Source organism: Aspergillus wentii, assembly GCF_001890725.1.
Source record: "Aspergillus wentii DTO 134E9 unplaced genomic scaffold ASPWEscaffold_9, whole genome shotgun sequence".
NCBI lineage: Eukaryota > Fungi > Ascomycota > Eurotiomycetes > Eurotiales > Aspergillaceae > Aspergillus > Aspergillus wentii.
The window spans coordinates 588709-609399 of NW_024467840.1; the positions used below are offsets into that span (position 1 = coordinate 588709).

General features: G+C 49.7%; 9 protein-coding genes across 9 annotated transcripts; 5 read left to right on the plus strand and 4 right to left on the minus strand.

Annotated features, from left to right (window-relative positions):
* Nucleotides 1-184: 184 nt before the first annotated feature.
* On the plus strand, nucleotides 185-1142 carry ASPWEDRAFT_32500 (LUC7 domain-containing protein; the record flags this gene model as incomplete). Its single annotated transcript, XM_040833677.1, has 3 exons — nucleotides 185-227; nucleotides 302-633; nucleotides 684-1142. 3 exons carry the CDS (start codon nucleotides 185-187, stop codon nucleotides 1140-1142), a joined length of 834 nt encoding a protein of 277 aa, XP_040683987.1.
* Nucleotides 1143-1715: 573 nt separating this feature from the next.
* On the minus strand, nucleotides 1716-4485 carry ASPWEDRAFT_176976 (putative PHD finger domain protein; the record flags this gene model as incomplete). The annotated part of the gene is made up of 2 exons (XM_040831585.1): nucleotides 1716-3641; nucleotides 3700-4485. The coding sequence occupies 2 exons, from the start codon at nucleotides 4483-4485 to the stop codon at nucleotides 1716-1718; spliced, it is 2712 nt and encodes a 903-aa protein (XP_040683988.1).
* A 928-nt stretch (nucleotides 4486-5413) lies between these two features.
* ASPWEDRAFT_32502 (uncharacterized protein) lies at nucleotides 5414-6211 on the plus strand (the record flags this gene model as incomplete). The annotated part of the gene is made up of 1 exon (XM_040833678.1): nucleotides 5414-6211. The coding sequence occupies one exon, from the start codon at nucleotides 5414-5416 to the stop codon at nucleotides 6209-6211; it is 798 nt and encodes a 265-aa protein (XP_040683989.1).
* Nucleotides 6212-6681: 470 nt separating this feature from the next.
* On the minus strand, nucleotides 6682-8456 carry ASPWEDRAFT_176978 (FF domain protein; the record flags this gene model as incomplete). The annotated part of the gene is made up of 2 exons (XM_040831586.1): nucleotides 6682-8333; nucleotides 8387-8456. The coding sequence occupies 2 exons, from the start codon at nucleotides 8454-8456 to the stop codon at nucleotides 6682-6684; spliced, it is 1722 nt and encodes a 573-aa protein (XP_040683990.1).
* Nucleotides 8457-8672: 216 nt separating this feature from the next.
* Nucleotides 8673-10062, plus strand: pre9 (proteasome core particle subunit alpha 3). The gene is made up of 4 exons (XM_040836637.1): nucleotides 8673-8826; nucleotides 8893-9077; nucleotides 9137-9555; nucleotides 9625-10062. The coding sequence occupies exons 1-4, from the start codon at nucleotides 8803-8805 to the stop codon at nucleotides 9762-9764; spliced, it is 768 nt and encodes a 255-aa protein (XP_040683991.1). The 5' UTR covers nucleotides 8673-8802; the 3' UTR covers nucleotides 9765-10062.
* Nucleotides 10063-11052: 990 nt separating this feature from the next.
* Nucleotides 11053-11590, minus strand: ASPWEDRAFT_45864 (uncharacterized protein). Its single transcript, XM_040836638.1, has 2 exons — nucleotides 11527-11590; nucleotides 11053-11477 (listed from the first exon to the last, which is right to left on the minus strand). The coding sequence occupies exon 2, from the start codon at nucleotides 11473-11475 to the stop codon at nucleotides 11131-11133; it is 345 nt and encodes a 114-aa protein (XP_040683992.1). The 5' UTR covers nucleotides 11476-11477; nucleotides 11527-11590; the 3' UTR covers nucleotides 11053-11130.
* A 3433-nt stretch (nucleotides 11591-15023) lies between these two features.
* ASPWEDRAFT_705658 (uncharacterized protein) lies at nucleotides 15024-15970 on the plus strand. The gene is made up of 2 exons (XM_040839136.1): nucleotides 15024-15267; nucleotides 15323-15970. Exon 2 carries the CDS (start codon nucleotides 15402-15404, stop codon nucleotides 15858-15860), a length of 459 nt encoding a protein of 152 aa, XP_040683993.1. The 5' UTR covers nucleotides 15024-15267; nucleotides 15323-15401; the 3' UTR covers nucleotides 15861-15970.
* ASPWEDRAFT_706048 (uncharacterized protein) lies at nucleotides 15971-17169 on the minus strand. The gene is made up of 3 exons (XM_040839138.1): nucleotides 17087-17169; nucleotides 16853-17028; nucleotides 15971-16746 (listed from the first exon to the last, which is right to left on the minus strand). Exons 2-3 carry the CDS (start codon nucleotides 16889-16891, stop codon nucleotides 16081-16083), a joined length of 705 nt encoding a protein of 234 aa, XP_040683994.1. The 5' UTR covers nucleotides 16892-17028; nucleotides 17087-17169; the 3' UTR covers nucleotides 15971-16080.
* Nucleotides 17110-20689, plus strand: ASPWEDRAFT_45867 (sulfite reductase subunit alpha). The gene has a single exon (XM_040836640.1). It carries the CDS (start codon nucleotides 17390-17392, stop codon nucleotides 20531-20533), a length of 3144 nt encoding a protein of 1047 aa, XP_040683995.1. The 5' UTR covers nucleotides 17110-17389; the 3' UTR covers nucleotides 20534-20689.
* Nucleotides 20690-20691: the final 2 nt, after the last annotated feature.

The window sequence follows — 20691 nt, forward strand, 5'->3', positions numbered from 1 at the left end:
AACTATTGAGCAGCTCAACCGCAGAGCCAAAAGGGGCGCTCACATAAGCGCAGCCGCCATTAGCGCCCCTCCGCACTCGCAAAAGGGAATCTGGACCCTCATCCACCAGCAACAGCTTCAGTGCTCGCAGGAACCTCGACAATTCGCGCTATCGCCTTGTGTCTCCAGTTTAAATCGCTTCATCATGGCGGCGGAACAGCGAAAGCTGCTTGAGCAGCTCATGGGAGGTAGGCTAATTGCGCGAAAATTCTTGACTGGAGCTATCTGGACAAAACAAGCTAACAAGAAATCTTTCTGATAGCGGACCAGCTCGTTGGTCTTGGAACTCCCTCTCGCAACGCTCAATTATCTATCACCGATTCTAAAGTCTGCCGCTCGTATCTGGTTGGGACCTGTCCGCATGATTTGTTCACCAACACCAAGCAGGACCTCGGTCCCTGCCCCAAGGTGCATAGTGAGGGATTGAAGACGGAGTACGAAACCGCTTCCTCGTCGGAGAAGGCCAAATGGGGCTTTGACTTCGACTATCTGCGCGATATGCAAAAATATATTGATGACTGTGATCGGAGGATTGACTCGGCCCAGCGACGGTTGGAGAAGACTCCGGACGAGATCCGACAGACAAACAACCTTGTAAGACGCCTCTTGACTGTGTGAAAAATGAAATAGCTAACACATGATAGCTTAAACAAATATCCGACCTTTCCAAAACCATCAATACCGGCCTGCTCGAAATTTCCGTTCTAGGCGAAACTGGCTCCGTGGCACAAGCACTCAATGAACTTCACAAGACTCGCACTGCCAAACACCAAAAGGAAACATGCGAGCGCGAACTGAAAAACCTCCAGGATACCTCTGGTCCCTCCGGTCACCAGAAGCTGCAGGTGTGCGATGTTTGCGGTGCTTACCTGAGTCGTCTGGACAATGACCGTCGGTTGGCCGATCACTTTTTCGGAAAGATGCACATGGGCTATTCGGATATGCGCAAGACAACCAAGAAGCTGAGCGAAGAGCTCAAGGGTAGAGCACCACCGGTTCGTCACCATGACGAAGAAGAAGGTGGATGGGGTGGACGGTCTGGTGGTGGAAGAGGGCCTCGGTATGGCGGTGGCGGTGGATACAGAAAGCGTGGACGATGGTGATTACGAGGCGTGTTTTATATTGATCTTTTTGTGCTGGACTTTGCATAGCGCTGGCGTTGTTTTTCTCTCTGTGTCCAAGGGCATTATGAATCGCGACTTGTGCAGATAATTAAATGAGTGACTTGACTAGTAGTTGGCTTGTTTCTACATATTTTTTATTTGCAGCCATGGGCTGGTTTCTACTTGAAACGAATAATGTAGAAAAGTCCTATATCATATTTATTGAGCGGCATACAAGAACTAAAAAACGCATAGACGCAGAACTAAAATTGAAAAATCGTGATATGAGATTGCTTCGACTGCACTCATATGAAACAATGATGATAATTCATAATCAACCTTCATCAACAGAGATATACGATGAAATCAAGTAAAAAATTCAACCGCTGAAGAGAGAGAACAAAACGTAGATCCAAAAACAAACCCATGAACCCCCATGACCGCCCGAAATCCATTTCCTGCTAGATGGTAGCAGAAGAAATACAAAGACACCCGATATAAAGACGACCCTATGAAGATAATATGATGAAATACTATACATCCTTAATTCACTCCACGCAATCCGGCTTTTTGTTATTGACCGTGCCCGTTGGTTGTAGCTTGAGCCTGAAGCAAAGCCTCCGTCATCTTCTCGTAGCTGGAGGCTGTATCTGGCCGTCGCTGGAGAATGTCACGCACAATCAAGAGTTGGGTTGGATCTATGTTGGGCGCTTGTTGTAGCAGTTGTTGAACAGCAGGCGCATTTATTTGAGGGCCAAATATTGAGATTGCGGCTGCCATCCCTGTGGCAGCAGCTTGGGCACTTCCCTGCTGGAACTGTGGAGCCGACTGTGGTTTTGGGTGTTGTAGAGGCTGTTGGTTGTACGGGATGGGTGTTGCAGGAGTGCCGACAAAGGGTTGAGATGCGGATCGCGGCCCTGGGGTAAAAAATTGTGCCTGAGGCGTGCCCGCAGCAACGGTCAATGGACTCGCAGAAGCTGGAGGTTCCTGGCTGGGGTGGTGGGATGGTGGCTGTACTGAAGGTGTATTCGAGTCACCAGTTTTCACCACGAATACCACAAGCAAAACGCGTTCAGGTGTTGGGTCTTCAAGAGCGTTGTTCTCAAGAAGCTCGATAAACTCGGGCTTCTTGGTCGATCCGGCCTCTATAGGGATGATGTAGGTGTCCTTGACAGCTGGGAATGGATGTTTCCCAACCACGCCATATCTCTTGCGCTCCTGGAAGTAGTTGAACAACTTGTCAAAGCTCGTCCGCTCTGTCGACACTTCTGGCCTCGCGATAGAGATCACAGACACGTCCGTCGTTAAGCTAAACCGTAAGCCACATAGATAATTGCTTGCTAGCTGGATGTCGATTCGTCCATCAACCAACAACGTTGAAGGTGCAAGCTGACTCCATGGAATTCGTCCACTTAAGTCTGCTCCTCCCACATGCTTCGCCGACGAGGAGAATTCTGCAATGGTGTTCATCGATACCTTTCCACGCCACACAGCTCCTTCCTCTTGATATTCCTTGGGCGAATATGGAGGTGAGTCGGGCTCCTCGTCGTCTCTCAACAGATGGTCGATCTCCGCATCGGCCTGGACCTTTCCGGTTGGCAATGGCTCGCGAATATGGGTGGAAACCTCCGGGAAAACTTGATCGTGATCTGCACCACCAGGCGAATGAATGCTTGGGAAACGCTGGTCATGGTCTGCTGCATCAGTCATCTTCGTATCGATAGTTTGCGGTTTGGCAGGCTTTCGAGACTCGCGCGATTCTGACTGCTGCTTGGTTCCTGGGCTTGTCGGGCTTGTCGCCGTAGGACTACCATCTGCATCAGCAATGCTGCGACGGGCCGGGGCCGCTGAGAAGACTGGCTCGCTGGCGACAGTGTGAGCTTCGTCTTCGACGAGTTCTTCTCCTTTGTGCGTTCGTCTAATCCGAGGCCCTTGTTCCTGCACGATGATATGCTGCCTTTCTGCTTCTCGTTTGATCTCGGCATCCTTCTGCTGTAGTTCCTCGCTTGCCATGTCCTGAGAGCTCATCTTAGAGAGGGCATCTGGGAGCAAACTACCTACGAGCAGACGGTCGCGTAGAGAAACGTTCTTCTTTACGTTGAACAGAATCGTCCGCAATTGTAACTTATATGGCTCAGTTGGTTCTCCAGATCCTCCGCAGATACTCTGATACATAGCATTCTCGATCGAAATACCGAGCTGCCGTGCGAAGTCCTCCGCTGGCTTTCCTTTGGGCAAGCTGAAAGATCCTCGCTTCTGAGCTTCAGAAATCTGATCTACGAATAACTTGACTAGAGCAGTGGCGGCACTTCTCCGGGCTGGATTCGAAATATCTTCGGGTTTCCATAGCTCTTCAGCCGTGGCTGTGACTGTCTCTGCCACAGAGCCTTGTCGAGAAGCCGGTGCCTGAGATCCAGCTTTCACTTGTGGCTCCTTTGCTTCTATCGGTGTCACCTCTTTGGCTGGTGGTGATACTCGTTGTTGCTTCAATTTCGGGCCCTGGAAGGTGAAAAGTTAGTAATTGAACAGATATGAGAAAAGATTCAAGTGAACTCACAGTTTCTTCGGAGGGTGTGGTTTCTTGGTGCTCGTCAAACTTTCGTTTTTGTGTACTTGCTGGTCGAGCATCGCCAACATCACCATTCTTCTCTTCTCGGACTGGCGTTGCAGAGGGTGGAGCCGGGGGTATAGAAGTCCTACCAGCAGAGACCGGGGTTGCAGAAGGGGCCGTGGGGGCCGTGGGGGCCGGTGTGCTCGCCTCTGTCTTGGGTTCACTCGGTCTGGGTTCACTCGGTCTAGGTTCACTTGGCCTCGATTCACTTGGTCTGGATTCACTGGGCCTGGGTTCGCTTGGCCTCGATTCGCTTGGCCTGCCTTTCTTTCCACCCCGTTTGCCTTTTCTGCGTCGCGACTTCTTTTCCTCGGCTTCCTTGCGCCTTTTTTCGGCGGCTTCCTCCCAGGGCTTCTCGCCGCGCGCAATCTTATCCAGAAGAACTTTATGGTTTTCAGGTTTGCATTGTTCACAGAAGTATTGGTCAGGCTCCTCTCCCTTTGCGAATGTGAGGCCCATGCAGTCGTTGTGTTGCCATGCTGAACACTGGTCGCAGCAAATCATATCCCGTTCAACATCCTCCTCTTCTTCATACTCGCCACATATACACCGGATGATCTCTTCTTCTTCTTCGCTGGGAGCAGGTGTTGGTTCGGCGGAGGGTTTCGATGTTTTTTCTTTCAGTTGGCCTTTCGACTTCGATTTCTTCGCCGGCGTCTCCGTGACCATGTCAAGATTCTTGTGTTGGCCCTTCGTCGAGCGGCCAGAGCGTCGCGGTTCATCTAACAACATAGTGGTTAGCTTGCTATTCGACAAAGTTGAGGGATCTGCCTTAGACTGTCTCACTACCCACTCCTGGGTGATTTCACGAGACATCCGCAGAAAACGGCATACTATTGCTTACCAGCCATGATAAAAGTAGATAATGATTGAGTCACTCAAGTATTCTACGGCGCTTTGTATGGTAAAAGGAAATTGTTGCCCCGAGCAAGTTGTGCACGCCACCCAACAGCTCTCTTTCTACGGCATCAGGGGGCTAAGTAATACGCAGGAAAAGACACCGGACAGTGGCAATGTTGCCTGGTCCAGAGGTATTACTTCGTCTGCTCGACCTTCCAATATCTTTGTCGAGAATAACCACGCGCAGCCACAAATGTATCCCTGGGTTGTTGCTCAAATTCGTTCAACTGCCCGTCGCGCAACTTGAATGCTTGGCGTGAGCGGGGTCGCGTGAAAAAAAGCCTGTCCTGATACTGATCACTTGAATATAAATTGAGAAAACCTCGAGAGCTTAATCGCAGTAAGAGCGCACGGATGATAGTTCACAATAAAACCGGTAGTCAAGAAGACTGAGGGTGGATGGAGAGGTGATGTTAAGGTGATGGACTTGGGAAAAGAGGAGAATGAGAGGAGATGGTGTTCGCGACGTGACTAATGCAGCAGCACGTGACTGAGGCTCGGCGGGGGATGGCCCTTGAGGTCTTGGCACACGCCAGGCGCTTTTTCGTCGCGTATCCTTTTGCCTTTTGGCGTCTTTTCGCATCGTCACCTTCTCCAGATCTCCACATAATAATAATATAATATTCACTTCACTTCACCCTGATCACGCTTCATCCGATACTTGTCTCCTTCCAGTACCTTGCTTTGTTATAGCTTCATCTATTTACTTTCTTTAAAAAAAAAAAAAAAAAAAAAAAACAAGGTTACCTTACATTTCACAATGGCAGACGTTCGTTCATTACTTCGAAATGAGCTTGCCTCTCGCAAGGGCGCAAGCCAACCGGGGAGCACAGCAGGTCGAGTTACCAAGAAGCGAAAGGTAGATAACGGGGATGATTTGACGCGCAAAAAGATGAGATCTACAGATGTGAAACCAGAGCAACATCCATCGGTACAGCCGCCGAGTGCCCAGGCTTTAGAAGAAGAGGAAGATGTGCAACAACAAACAGAGAGCAAAACAGCCGGACCAGAGTTTCCACCAGAGTCTGAACTTGAGCTAGAAAATCATGAAGCGACCGCAGAACCTCCCACAGCTCCGTCCGCAGCTTCGAAACCGGCCGCAGATACTTCTCAGTCCATTGACGAAGATGAATGGGCAGCGTTTGAACGTGAAGTGGCGGCACCAAGTCGCCTGCCTCAGGCACCCGCTGCCATCTCAGCAGCAGCCACGATATCAGCAGCACCTGTCTCCGCGGAACAACTTGCAGCACAGCAAGAGAAAGAGAAGGAGTCAATGTCAAGAACACGTGAAGCCGAGGCTGAGGGTGAACGGGAGGATGCCGCTCGATTCTTAGAAGATGAATTTGATGAGATGGAACAACTTGAAGAGCGAGTTAGGAGGCTCAAACACAAACGGGAGGAGCTGAGAGAAAAGCGGGCCGCCGATGAGGCTGAAGGGCATCCGTCTACCATCACCAAGTCGAAGCAACAAGATGCTGAGGCCGCCAGCGAAAACGCCGATGACGACGATGATGAAGACGACGACGATGATGACTGGGACAACTGGAGATTCAGGTAATTTCTCGCCGAAGAAAACCAAAATAAAGATGAAAAAAAATGATAAAAAGATACGAGTCTGGGGTGGACAACTGAAGGCGCCATTTCATAAGAGGGAGGTCTTGGATTGTCATATTTACATTGATACCCATATGAACTAAATGACGAGCTATATGAAATTGCTCAAAACAAAAAAAGCGTTACTTTGCCCTCTAATGTGTCAGGGTATTTTTACGGTGGCCTTGGTGAAAAGTCAAGTATTTGCAGCATATGGATAACTTGTTTTGTATTTAATATCGGAGCTCTGGATCAACCCCTAATATTAGCAAAGACAGAAAGATGTATGAATAAAGAGTGGAAGGGCAACCTGGATTATCTGACAGCTGAGTGGTCAAGCGATATGGAAGGGAAAATCACAATAGAAATAATATACATTTTCAGTCATACTCAAAGTTCTAAATCTCCGTGTAATTACTAGAAATGACATGTCCATCACGCCTGCTTTTCTCCACCCTCCGCTGCTGGTTGACTATCCACGTCCATATAGCTTCGGAGTCCGCTTTTGCCAACCTTCATGGCCTCTTCAATTTCCGCCTCTCCTTCTTCCAGGAGATGCTTGCCACGTACAAGGTTGCCTCGCTGCTTGCGTTTCTCTTCCTGAACCCGTTTCTCACGTTCAGCAAGAGCCTTTTCGCGCTTCTCGCGCTCGATTCTTTTCTTTTCAAGCTCCTCTCGTTGCTCTGCGGTCATTTCTTCCTCAGGCGCGGGGGGCAAGGTAGAAATGTAGGCTTGGATGAGCGGATCACGCACTTTGGGGGCGAGTGCGATATAGCGAAGGTCGGTTATGATCGCTGGCGGGAGAGTTTCCAGACTTGAGGACAGGTTAAAGGCGTATGTTGGAATCGACTTGAGAAGAGCAGAGAGATCCGACTTTCTGTTGCTCTCTGGAAGTTTAATTCGTGAGATCAGGTCACGATAAAACTTTTCGCGATCCTTATCGGATAATTGAGAATCCTTCATCTCGGGTTCCTTTCTGTACTTGCGTTTGAACTCTGGCCAGTAAAGTTTGGGGGTCGCACGTTCCTGGAGGAAGGCAAGGTATTTGATGCGGGGGTCCTGCTTTTCTTCCTTCTCTTTGCGTTCTTTTAATACTTGAACGCGGTCACGACTCCAGTTAGACCAAGCTTCGCGTCGCGCTTTCATATTTGGAAGCACGGTATACCTGCTGTCTTCTATAATGCTGCCTTCTTCTATCAACCTCTCCCATGTGGAAAATGGACTTATGCGGTAATCGTCGAGCATATCACGGAAAAGGGCGATTGCATCTTCCTCTGTCAATGGAAGACCTTCTGCACCTTCTTCCCAGCCATCCTCGCCCGGTTCACCGTATTCGCCGGGGTCAAGCCCGTAGTCCTCACCCATTGCCGCGAGTTGGTACTCAATATCATCCTCGGTGAATTCCAGGGGCTGTTGCTGATCACCTCCTTCCTCTGTTCTTGGTCGTTTAGAAGGCTGTCCTTCACCCTCACTGTCTGTCACCTCCACCTCTTCGTATTCGTCGCTTTCTTCTCCAGCTCCCAGAGAAGCACTAGGTTCGGCCTGTTCGCGCTCAACTTTACCGGAGGGGGCTTTTTCTGGCTCTGGTTTCTCATCTTCCTCACTCTCAATACCGCGTTCCCGTCTCTCTTTTCTCTCTCTTTCTAGACGGTCATACTCGACGACACCCTTCAACACACCTGAAGGGAACTTCCAGAAACTTTCATTGGTCTCCGTATTATGCACGAATCGCCTCCCAAGCTTCGTTTTCACAAGCACCCATGGTGCACACCCAGGTATAGAATGTTTTGATTTCGGTCTATCCTCCGGACCGCGGTGTTTGCGGTCTTGATAGCCTTTTCCGCCACGGAAACCCCCACGAGCTTGTCCATGATGGGGAGTCCCCTGATGAGGGGCGCCTTGATACGTAGTGCCAAATCCTCCATAGGGCGTTGAAGAAAAGGGTGGTAATGTATCCGGCGTAAGGAATGGAGCGTTGTGAGCAGCATCTGGAACGACCGGAGAAGGTTGAGGTGGAGCGGCAACAGGCGCCTGCGGCCTAGTGTAGGTAGATTTTTTGGTCTCTGCATTATAGTAGTATAGATGACCTATTGTACAATTAGGAACAAAGGCTTCTTATCGGCATTTCTGACAAACAAACCTGAAGGAGCTTTATGTTCCGTCCATCCTGGTGGTAATGGAGGAAGTGCGGCATATGTTGATTTAAGCATTATGGTCGCAGTATTAAGCGCTGTTGTTCTATCAAATTAAATGTTCAAATAGTGTACTGCTTGGTTCATAATTCAGACTGTTCAAACTGCAGTCAGCCTGTCTTGAAGTTCTCTGTGGGAGCTTCGCATGGGGAAATTCGCAAGTGGCCCGAGCTTGGCGGGTGGTCAGCCCGGCCGGAGGACGCGCCAGGGCGAGTTGCCTGCCAGTCACTTGGAGCTCACCACCTCATCTTCCACAGCTCCTCCAGAACCCACTCTTCATCACGACTTCCCCGCCCCGCCAACTTGCTTTGATTTTTAGATTCTGTTGCATAGTAATTCTTTTGTTTTCTGTGTTTAATACGAGATGTCACGGAGATACGATTCAAGGGTATGTCATCTCGTCATTCCGTTGGCAGGGAAGGAAGCTCCAGCTAACACTGATGTTCTTTGACAGACGACGATTTTCTCACCGGAGGGCCGACTCTACCAGGTCGAATATGCCCTTGAGGCAATCTCACATGCCGGTACAGCTTTGGGAATCCTAGCCAAAGATGGAATCGTCCTCGCTGCCGAGAAGAAGGTGACCAGCAAGTTGCTGGAGCAGGATACGTCAGCGGAGAAGCTTTACACACTGAACGAGTATGGAGTGTCTATCCGACGGACTATATCGTATTTTTCGACTAGCTAATGCTGCCCAGTAACATGATATGCGCTGTTGCCGGTATGACTGCAGATGCAAACATCCTTATCAACTACGCCCGACAAGCCGCCCAGCGTTATCTTCTCACTTACAACGAGGAAATCCCCTGCGAACAACTTGTTCGTCGACTATGCGATCTCAAGCAAGGATATACTCAGCACGGTGGTCTCCGTCCGTTCGGTGTCTCTTTCATCTACGCAGGTTACGATCCTCTCCGACAGTTCCAGTTGTACCAGAGCAACCCCAGCGGTAACTATGGTGGGTGGAAGGCTACCAGTGTGGGAGCCAACAATGCTAGTGCCCAAAGTCTGCTCAAGCAGGATTACAAGGAAGACTGTGACTTGAAGGAAGCTTGTGCCATGGCTGTCAAGGTTCTAAGCAAGACAATGGATTCGACAAAGCTAAGCAGCGAAAAGAGTGAGTGACCGCACATACTTTATGTCTTTGCTGGGCACCATTTGCTAACTTGACACTCTTACTCTTTAGTCGAATTTGCAACCGTGGGAAAGACCAAGGATGGAAAGATTTATCATCATTTGTGGAACGCGGATGAGATCAATGCTCTTCTGAGGGAACACGGGCTGGCTAAAGTTGATGACGAGCCCGAGGCTGGCGAAATTAAATAAGATAACACCACTTACATCCACGAAACGCCTAGTCGCATCTTTGTTTGTGGGGATTTGTGTATCAAAAAGGAAGACCTGTTCTCATTTATCAATCTTACGGGATGGCATCTAGGATTATCGCAATCAATGAATGAAGATGGTATTGAAACAGCAATTTTGAAATCTTTCACTCTGTACCTGAAGCAAACCTTGACGTTGTCCAGTGGTGACGTGTCAAGCGGCGACGTCTGGCAGCGAGCACTTGCATCCTTGATTACTTTGTAAACCTTCAACCCAATTTGATGAAGCATGTTACGGGTTTTTCTGAAGAATTTTTACTTGGAATAAATGGGACCACGTAGTCTTCGGCTTGGAGGCCTTGAGCGCTTGAGTGATCCGTGTAGATATAAAGACTGGCACTCCAAGCTACCATTGAGGATAGAATCTTCTATCTCAAATCATTAAGGTGTCTAACTCCTCTCTCAGTATGCTATTATAGCCAGAACACCAAAGATCATATTAAAGTATTTGTGGATTCTTGGTTAGTACTCTCTGGACCTTTTCCGAATACTCCATTCCATCATGTATTTACCCCTCAACCTTCGATGCTTATTTTTTTTTTCTTACAAGATTCAATATCGTATACGCAATTTGATACACATAATTGAATTTCTTTTGCCTGAATTCCTTGTTTAGTAAGTTATCCAGCATCACTTTTTGCCCACAGTGTAAGATAGCCAAGGTGTTGTGCACGTGATTTTGATCCCACTAACCGGATATGGAATCAGTCACCTGAGACCAAGGGGAGGCTGGACGCGGGGTTCCAACTTCATCGACTGATCTCGAAGCTTGCCATTGTCAGTATTGTTGAATTCAGCAGAGTCTGAAGATCATACATACTCCATGGTTCGCACGATGCCCTCGTCAGGGACCCGAAACACCGGGATACCTGTGATCAACATCTCCAGATTTGCTACTCGCTCTTTTCACTATACCATGGTCCTATATTTATTTCGGCGAACCGCTCAACCAGAGCGTAGGCGCTTATGAAGTGGAACTTTCCAATGATGAGCCACCATGATGTGCAATTTTTCGAAAATCATCAATTCTCATTGGGATTTCGTCGTTAATAGACAGGAATTTAGACTTTTTCTTCCAACCACCGTCCAGGTTTGTCCATGACCTTGAAGAAGCCAGCTCGAAGTGAAGCCAGTCAATGAACCAGAAAAATAGGGGAACTCATTAGTGTGAGACATGGTCCTGACCATAATTGACAGGATCTGAAATAGAAAGGAATCGCAAAAGAGGGAATATTATAGGAAAAAGAAAAAGAGAAAGAGGCGAAAAGAAACAGGAACAAAAAGACAGGCCACTCTCCGGTGTCGACTCAAGACCGCCCAATCATCTGTGTCCTTTGACTGATGCGCTCGCTGTTCAGGGCGGCGATCTCCTTTTCAAGCTCCAGTATCGTGTTCTTCGATTTATCCATCGAGGCCACAAGATTGCTTCCTTCTCGTTGCCATCGGTCCAGCCGTTCCTTCTCGGCGATTCGCCGACGATGCTTGGTTTCGATCTTTTCGCAAAGGCGGCATGGTGTTTGCTCCCTCTCAGTTTGGTTAACGAGTCTCATGCCGCATGTCTCGCCAGTTCGATACTCGTAATTGCAACGGTGAGCAAACTTGGCCCAGCTCCAGTCTCCGCACACAAAGATCTTCTGGTCGTAAAAGCACATGCCTATCAAATCTGTCAGAAGTGTCCTGCCTGGGGCCTTGATAAAACTCACTTATAACTGTTGCAGAATTGTCGTTTCACCTTCTGCCTTGTATGCTATTGGTTGGGGCTGACGGTCTGCCGCGCTGCAAAGGTTTGATAGGCTATGCTTGGTCGAGGCCCAGTGAGAACTGATCGCAGGTTAAGGAAGTTGAAACACTTTCTTTGAAGAAGAAGAGCTTATTGCTTATGATAATTTCTGGGAAGGCCAGGTCTGAAACTAATGTTGATTGAGAAAAAAATATATGGTGCTGAAGGGCCTGGAGAGTCCTATTTATGTTCCAAATGAAGTCCGCAGGCCACGGTTTTGGCTTCTTTTTCCTACGGCCATCAATTGTCGATCAACGCCCCTCAATGTGTGATGGCTTATCGTCTCTGGCCTTCTATCATCACATTCAAGTCACATACTTGGGATGCTTCATGTGGTTGGCTATCGTGAGTTCTCCCAATAGTGGAGACACGAGATTCCACAATATCTCTAATGGGGCCATCGAAATCAGCCATTGCCTCATGTATGCATGCACCCTGGTGTCGTGGCATATTCTGTTCTTTTTCTTCCATGGTTCAGCGTTTGAAAAATTCTCATTCGCAGAGCAATCTTCCCCGTTCCATAGATTGGACTGCTACTGCAGCCTTCGTCGTTCCATTGCTCTTCCCCGCTTCATCGGTGCTCCTCCATTATGCCATTTTCGAGAACCGGATCTATCCCCTTCGCTTATTGAATCAAAGCTCCTGCATAATTGAGTTTCTGTTGAACTCATGCCAGCTGTCATGCCATCTCGCATTGGAGGCTTTTCATCCAGGGGAGACCTTGCGTTCCAGTAAAAAGGAAACCATTGTTTTACCTCCCCTTGTCAATGTGATGACTCCTTTGCTCTGCCGTGTCTTTTGGCCCGAGACTCCCAGCCATCCTGCTATGTTCATCAATGTCGTTGCTCATTCCTAGCCAATTGCTTCGGATATTACCCAGCGATGCCGTGACATGACTTTTGAGACGGCCTTTTGTCCGAAGGGAAAGCCACACTTAGTGTGACGCTTCACGCATTTGCCTCAATTGTTTTGAGACTTCATTTCATTTTTTCTTATTGTGTGGCGGAAACCTGGTATGTTCTGGTACCATCACCTGGGACACTTGGTTGCAACCCTACGTACTGACCCTCCTGTCTCATTCCCAACTGCCAATCACAAAATACTCGATGTTTTGCCCGAAAATTGTCTCCTTTCCTCCGCATGTTCCCGTTTGGTCCATACTAACCAACAGTTGATGCCCTAAGTGGCAAATGCCGCGTCACTAAGGCATCTCGATTGGTATCCATTGCACCGTTGGCACTGGCCTCTGAGTTACTATTGTCCATAGTGGTGTGATGAACGCAATATATCATCAGGATGTGCTCCAGTTCAGCTGATCTTTCACATCTGCAGAAGGATAATCCCGCATTTGCCCCCGCCCAGGTGCAGGGTTTATCTTCGTTGACTTGCCTTTCTCGGTTCAATTGATAGGACATCACTGCTGTACATCGGACATGGTAGATACAAGCCGTGACACGATACGGCTACTGTTGAACAACATGCAGCTGCACTAAAACTCGAAGACTTACTGACGTGGCGCCCCTCGTGAAGTCTATGATTTTAAATTTTGCTTGCTCAGGGATTTTTTGAAGCGAGGAAGCCATCGGCTCACAGCTTCTCGGAAAGACTGGAAGGCCTGGGATCTCTGTTTACTTGGTATTGACGAATAGACGAACATCGATTTTGGTCCTCCACTTCTCGGAACCCTGAAAATCGATCCCATGCCTGTCCTTTTGTTCTAGGCTTGTCAATTAGGATTTCGTTGACATGACGCACGATCGTCGGGCAGCCCGGTTTAATCACCTGTACGCTGAGGAACTCGAGCAACTTATCCATGGCAAGACACTGAATGCCAACTCAGCGGTATCCAATGCTGGCATACGGCTGGGGTGAGGTAACAGCTGTGAGAACTAACCGCACCTCCATGGAAGAGGCAATTGATTGATACCTGAACCCTCGAACCGTGTTGCCACCCTTGTTCTTTTCCTCTCGCAACCCGTCTTACGTCCGGCAATTTTTAGCCCGCTTCTAATCCAAGCCATTATGCTTTCAGCAAGGGTTGGGCTGAACATTTACAGACTTCTCTATTGGAATATCTACCCAACCATTCGATTTACTGTGTTTTTGCCGTCTCAGATGAATTCATCTGGTTGACACTTTGCGTCTGCGTTTCTCTGCCTGCAGGTTCATCATCCACTGACCTGCTTCAACGTTAAATTTGAATTCTGCGACCCACATACACTCTCCAGACCGCCGGGCTCCTCAGATCCCGTGATTGTGTAGTTCACGGAGCTTCCCGTGGATTGCACGCGCATGCTACGGTCAGCGGCAGATAGAAGCTTCCAATCTGGTTTTTGAAATTATAAGGTGAAGGAGGGCCTTTGCTATCGCAGGGCGTTTGTGGAATAAGATTGGCTAGGAGGTGAAAAGATGCTAAATGTTAACTGATAATTGCATCCAATGAAGTTCCCTAGATGGCGGCCCAGCCATATGCAACTAGTGCAGTACCCTGTCAGTTACGCTATGATTTCTAGGCCTCCCGGGATCACAGAATACCTATGACTCGGGGGTCCACTATTCGGCCGTTCACAGAAAGCCAGAGTTGGGCCCCTCGCATCTGCAAGTGTCCTCGTCCAATTCACAGAGTAGACAGCCTATGCTCGACACAACGCTCATACCTTTGCTTTTTTTTCCTTTGACTCCGCTGTACGGGCAGCGATCAGAAGAGCTCAAAATGACTAGTCTTCCCGCATACGATATTACTGGCTGTCTCTAGGTTTTCCATGAATCAGTGTGTGTGTTTCTCAGATCAATAGTTCAAGCCATGAGCATGAACACCCAGTCCATATCGGAATCCGCTGGACTTATTTCAAATATATTTTTGATAATTGACAGTTATCTCATCGCACTGCGTTGACGAGAGCATGCAGATCCGGAAATACGCCAGAGGCAACTGCAAGATGCTGCACCAATGTAGATACAGCTGTGATATTATCACGGAGCCGCATCTACGCTTTGACGGAGGTTGAGTCGACACATTTGTTGACGTGGCAGGGCCAGGCTCATCTTGCCTTTGACTGTAGAGACAACGCTGCGCTCTGCTATGGCCCTGACGCATTCGTTGTTCCGCTACTAGTTTCCAGGATATTATGATCTTCGATGCCGCAGATGCTGACTTCTGAGGTGGTCACCTGGCCTTTGGAGACTAGTTTGAATAGCATTTTCTTTCTATATTTTTAATTTTTTTTTTCTTTTTTTTTTTTTTTTTAGTAGTTATTGTGCTTCTTTTGGCTGAGTGGCCCAGCGTTAGTATTTGCCACTTGTTCTACTGCCGGGTTGCCCACGTTCACTCGATATAGTAATAGTTGACCAGGATATATATTGTGCATTTCATGAGACGACTATTCCCCTCTCCTGGCTAAACCTAGTACTTACTCCCGGTATTTGCTAAAAGCAAAACTACTATGTAGAGCCCTTCGTTGTATTTTGCAGATGCCGATTGCATGGCTGTCAGAGTCATCATAGATAAGTGGCTGGCAGCAGGTTTCATTTGTAGGGCGATGACGTCAACATGACTTTGAATACAACCTACAACCAGACAAGCGAAGAACGACTGACTCCTTTTTCTCTCGGATCATTAATCTTTGAATCTTCGTCGAATTCATACTCTGTGAATTATCAAAAGGTACGGATACTATATATATTCATCACAGTCAGTAGCGGAAGCTAATTCCGTATAGCCTCAATTTTCGATTTGACCGAGAATTTCGCTCCACCACCACACAGCAAGACAGATCATTGTTTTAAAGAAACATCACGATGCTCAGCAGAATCACTTCAATTAGCCAGCACGGCCTGGCTGCCACCAGAAGCCTCCGACAATTCCACCCCCCAATTGCCTCGTCCGCTCAACAGACACGGGCTTTCCACGGCGCCCCTTCATTGCGCACGAGTGATAGCAACAAGGAGCAAGACCGAACGACGTTGAACCCCGAAAGATCGGAAGTTACGAAATCCGGCACCGATAGCGAAGTAGCCCAACATCCAGCAGCCTACGATCCCTCCAAGACATCGCCTGAGAGTGAAATACAAGCTACGGAGGAGGAATCTAGACAGGAGGGGAAAGTCAGTAATCCTCTGGATATGAGCCCTGCGAACAAGGATGTGAGTGATTGGGCACAAGAGGAAGGAGATAGCAGTCATCAGAAAACGACGGCGAGCTCGAGAGGACAAACGCATAAGCACAAGACGGTGAACCCTGGTCTTAGAAAAAAATGAGTTGTTTTTAGGTTGAACTTGTTGTATAGGTATAGGGATTCGGTGTTGTACATAAAAACCATGCGTCGAATAGTTATTTATTATCTATGAAAGCACGGGAATTGAAACCAGCAATATCTTCGAGCAGGGACAACGCAAATCATTATATAAATGGATATCAAGTCATGAATACAATGCGATCATACAAAGAATCTGACAGTTTCACAGCATTTCGGGGCAATTAAGAAGACTCCTTCTCAAGACGGAGGATATCACTGCCGCCCAGAATCCAGACTTTCTCGCTGCCCGCAGGAACATCGCCGTTCAGGGCCTTGAGACCTGCATTAACCGCGGCCCTGGCAATGGCATCCGATTCCTGTGCCCAGCTATCCTTCAGACTGGAGTGCAACTTGCCCATGGCACCTGCAATGAAGCGGACAGCCGCCTCCATCGGTCTGCTTTCGTCTCTCTGGCCTGCGATGAGTCCAGGGCGTAGGATGACCGTCCTTTCGAACCCTATCTCCTTCACATGTTCTTCAATTTCACCCTTCATACGAGTGTAGGGAATCGAAGAAGTGGTACTGGCGCCGTTGCTCGAAATCAGTACGTACACCTTGGTTCCTGCGTCGTGCGCCGCACGTGCCATCTCGATGTTCAGATCATGCTCGATCTTGTACTGGTTCTCAAATCCCCCAGCAGCACCACGTGTCGTTGCAAAGGAAGAGATAAAAATGGAGGGCACAGGGGTCAGAGAGGAGAGCTGACTCGCCCAGCGCGAAGTATCATCGGAGACAAACGTGGTCAGCTTGGTTTGGGCGGCGCTGGCGGCCGGAGGCGTGCGACGGGAAATGGTATCCACGCGCGCAACAGCTGGGTTTGAAAGAAGACTGGAGAGGATATGGGTACCCTGAAGGCGCAGAAGATGGATCAGATTATTATGGAATTATGATAAAATTACCCCGTGTGCATAAGGGGGGCCACGCAGGGAAGCGCAGCAGGAGCATGCGACTTACCACCATCCCCGTGCTTCCGAGCAAGGCCACACCAGCCATATTTACAGAGTGGTTTTTGTATTACTATGGATAAATTAGCAAGTCGGATAGAGGTATCTTCCGTAGTCCGTGAAGGATGTTTTTAAAGGGATAAATGAAATGACGCTTGCTCCAAGGGTTGATATCATCGAAACACACTAGTCATATACGGTTAGTGTGGATCAACTGACGCTAGGCCAAGGAGGGTAAGTTTACAGCCTCAGGCAGCGAAGCACGAGCTGCTGACTAATGCGGGGATGCTCCGAAAACGGAACGTTTTGCCGCTTTTCGCCGCCTTTTGCCATCTATCGATAAGAAAATTGCGTGATCCACGCTAACCGCTTTGGGCCGGAGTATGGAGTTTTTCTATACGGCCGAAAACCACCAGGGCGTTTGGATTAATATTCCCTTGCCCCCGCTCAATTTCCTTTATATTCTTCTCCATACCCCTCTCCTTCTTGTCTTCTTCACATAGATATCGGTGTTGTGTGTCCGGTATCCAGACAAGACATCTTCATCATGGGCTCTTCTTCCCCAGCCCTGTCGGCTCTTAGTGGCCCTACTTATGTGACCGCCCAGACGCTGATCCAGCAAGTCGCCTATGTCTTGAGTGACAAGGTCTTCTCCTACTCCCCAGAGTCCTTCGATCTTGATGCTGCTCTCAAGCAATGGGCATCCAGCCAGGAGGTCAATGCTAATGGCGAATCTCCCGCCGTCAAGGCCATGGAGACTCGCCAGGGTGCTGGAAACATTGCCCTCGGTTACCTCTTCTCTCAAGACTTCGACTTGAAGAAGCGCCATGTGCCCCAGGGTGTTGTCGCTTCGTCCGCCACCCTCCCTTTCATGCGATCCGCTTTGGAGCAGCTCTCCCTGCTGTACTCCGTTGCCAGCCCTCTCGCCGCGCATGTCGCAGCTGTTGACTATGCTGGTGAGGAGGGATTGGTTTCCGACTATGCCTCCGCCCTCTCCCTCGCCGAAGAGCTGGGCCTTGGTTTGGTCTCCAGTGCCTCTGTCCACGAATCCCAGCACATGGCACTCCTCACCACTCTGCTCTCCTCGGTTCTGCCATCCATTCACATCTATGACGGTGTTCGCGTCGGCCGTGAGACCACCCGAGTCATTGACGTTCTCGACAAGGCTGGTCTCTCGCGCACTTATGAGACTATCCGAAAGACATTGGAGGACTCTCGCAGCCGTCACCTCGATGCTCAAGGCAAGCTGCTCGACCTGCTCCAGTCTCTGAACGGCGAGCTCGGTACAGACTATGGTCTGTTTGAATACCACGGCCATGCGGAGCCTGAATCTGTCCTCGTTGCATTCGGTACCGTTGAGGCGTCCCTCACTGCTCAGGTTGCCCGCTCCCTGGCTAAGGATGGTGCTCGCGTTGGTGTTATCAACGTTCGTGTGTACCGCCCCTTCGTCGAGGAGGAGTTCTTGCGAGTTCTTCCCCAATCCACCAAGACCGTCGGTGTTCTCGGCCAGGTCGTCAATGACCAGGCTGTTAAGGAGCAAGGCATCCGCTCTGCTCTCTACGAGGATGTTCTGGCGGCATTGACCTTTGCCACCGGTCGTGAGCAGACCCCCTCTTGCGTCGACATCAAATATGCTCGTTCCCAGCGCTGGGATCTGGTGAACACTGCTGCAGCATTCCAGCTCATCTCCGAGAAGCCGATTATCCAGACCGAGGCTGAAGGCCAGGCCACCCCCTTGCAGTTGCTCGACCCTGCCACTGTTCAGGAATACACTTTCTGGGATGTTGACACCTCTGACTGCAACAACGCTGCCACCGTTCTTTCTCAGGCCCTTGCCGCTGATTCCGCCAGCAATGTCACCACTAGCACTGTTCACGACAACCTTGTCCAGGGTGGAGCTGTTCGTGTCGATATCCGCAAGAGCTCTAAGATCTTGGACGCTCCCTACGCAGTGAGCTCCGCCGATGTTGCCTACGTCGGACAGATCAAGCTCCTGGGCGATGTCGATGTTCTCGCTTCCGTCAAGGACAACGGCAAGGTCATTGTCAACGCACCTGGTGTTAAGGATGACGAGCTTGAGAAGAAGTTGCCTGCCGCTTTCAGACAGGCAGTTGCCGAACGTGGAATCTCTCTCTTCATTGTCGACCCATCGGCTGTTGACGATTCCTCCCTCGAGTCTCTCATCTTGCAGGCTGCTTTCTTGCGCGTTGCCCTTCCATCTCAGGAGGGTCTCGCCACCAAGAAGCTGTCTTCCATCATTGGCAACGCCGAGGCTCTGGAAAATGTTACCAAGGACCTCGAGAAGGTGCTGCGCCAGCTCGAGATCCCAGAGGGATGGAAGACGCCCGAAGAGGCCGTCGAGGCTTCTGAGCTTCCCAAGGACATTTTCCCCAACAGCTTCGTTTCCTTCGACAAGGCCGAGGATGAGCCTGCTTCCGTTCTCAAGGACTGGCAGGTTGCCGCAAAGGGTCTGGCTTTCAAGGAAGCCTACGGTACCCAGGCTTCCCTTCGCCCTGAGACGGCTACCAAGACCTTCACCGTCCACGTCCAGGAGAACAGACGTCTTACCCCCGTTACCTATGACCGAAACATCTTCCACATCGAGTTCGATTTGGGCAACTCTGGTCTCAAGTACGACATTGGTGAAGCACTGGGTGTCCACGCTGAGAACGATGCCAATGATGTCTCGGAATTCATTACATTCTATGGTTTGAACCCTGACGACATTGTTGAGGTGCCCAGTCGCGAGGATGCCTCCGTGTTTGAAAACCGCACCGTGTACCAGGCCCTCGTGCAGAACGTCGACATCTTCGGCCGTCCTCCCAAGCGTTTCTATGAAGCTCTTGCCGAGTTTGCCAGCGACGAGAATGAGAAGAAGGAGCTTCTTACCTTGGGTGGTCCTGAGGGTGCCGTGGAATTCAAGCGTCGTGCTGAGGTTGACAATGTCACCTTTGCTGACGTCTTGCTTGACTTCCCATCTGCCCACCCTGACTTCCACGACTTGATCCGCATCGTCGGCCCATCGAAGCGCCGCGAGTACTCGATCGCCTCTTGCCAGAAGGTGACCCCGACATCCGTTGCTCTCATGATCGTTGCCGTCACCTGGACCGACCCCAAGGGCCGCGACCGTTTCGGACAGGCCACCCGCTACCTCAGCCGTCTCCGACCTGGCGCTCCTGTCACCGTCAGTGTCAAGTCCAGTGTGATGAAGCTGCCCCCCAAGTCCACCCAGCCCCTCATCATGGCTGGTCTGGGAACTGGTCTCGCTCCGTTCCGTGCCTTCGTCCAGCACCGTGCTCTCGAGAAGGCCCAAGGAAAGGAAATCGGTTCCGTTCTCCTGTACATGGGTTCTCGTCACCAGCGCGAGGAATACTGCTACGGAGAGGAATGGGAGGCCTACCAAGCCGCTGGCGTTGTCACCCTCCTGGGTGCCGCCTTCTCTCGTGACCAGCCTCAGAAGATCTATATCCAGGATCGTATGCGCGAGTCTCTGCCCGAGATCATGCAGGCGTACATCCGCGAAGAGGGTGCTTTCTACCTCTGCGGTCCTACCTGGCCCGTTCCCGACGTCACTGCTGTGCTGGAGGAGGCCATCGCCACTGACGCCAAGCTCAAGGGCAAGAAGGTCGAAGCCCGCAAGGAGATTGAGAAGTTGAAGGATGAGGAGAGATACGTCTTGGAAGTCTACTAGACGTTGGCAATGAGGGGTGTGGTGGATTTTGAGTACAGATCTGCAGATCCCGCAATCTGTGCATGATTGACGATATGAATTTCCCGGTTGGGTTTAGCGCTATTTGGCATGACTTGAACACGATAGACCTTGTTTCTTTTTTTGTGATCTAAAAAATC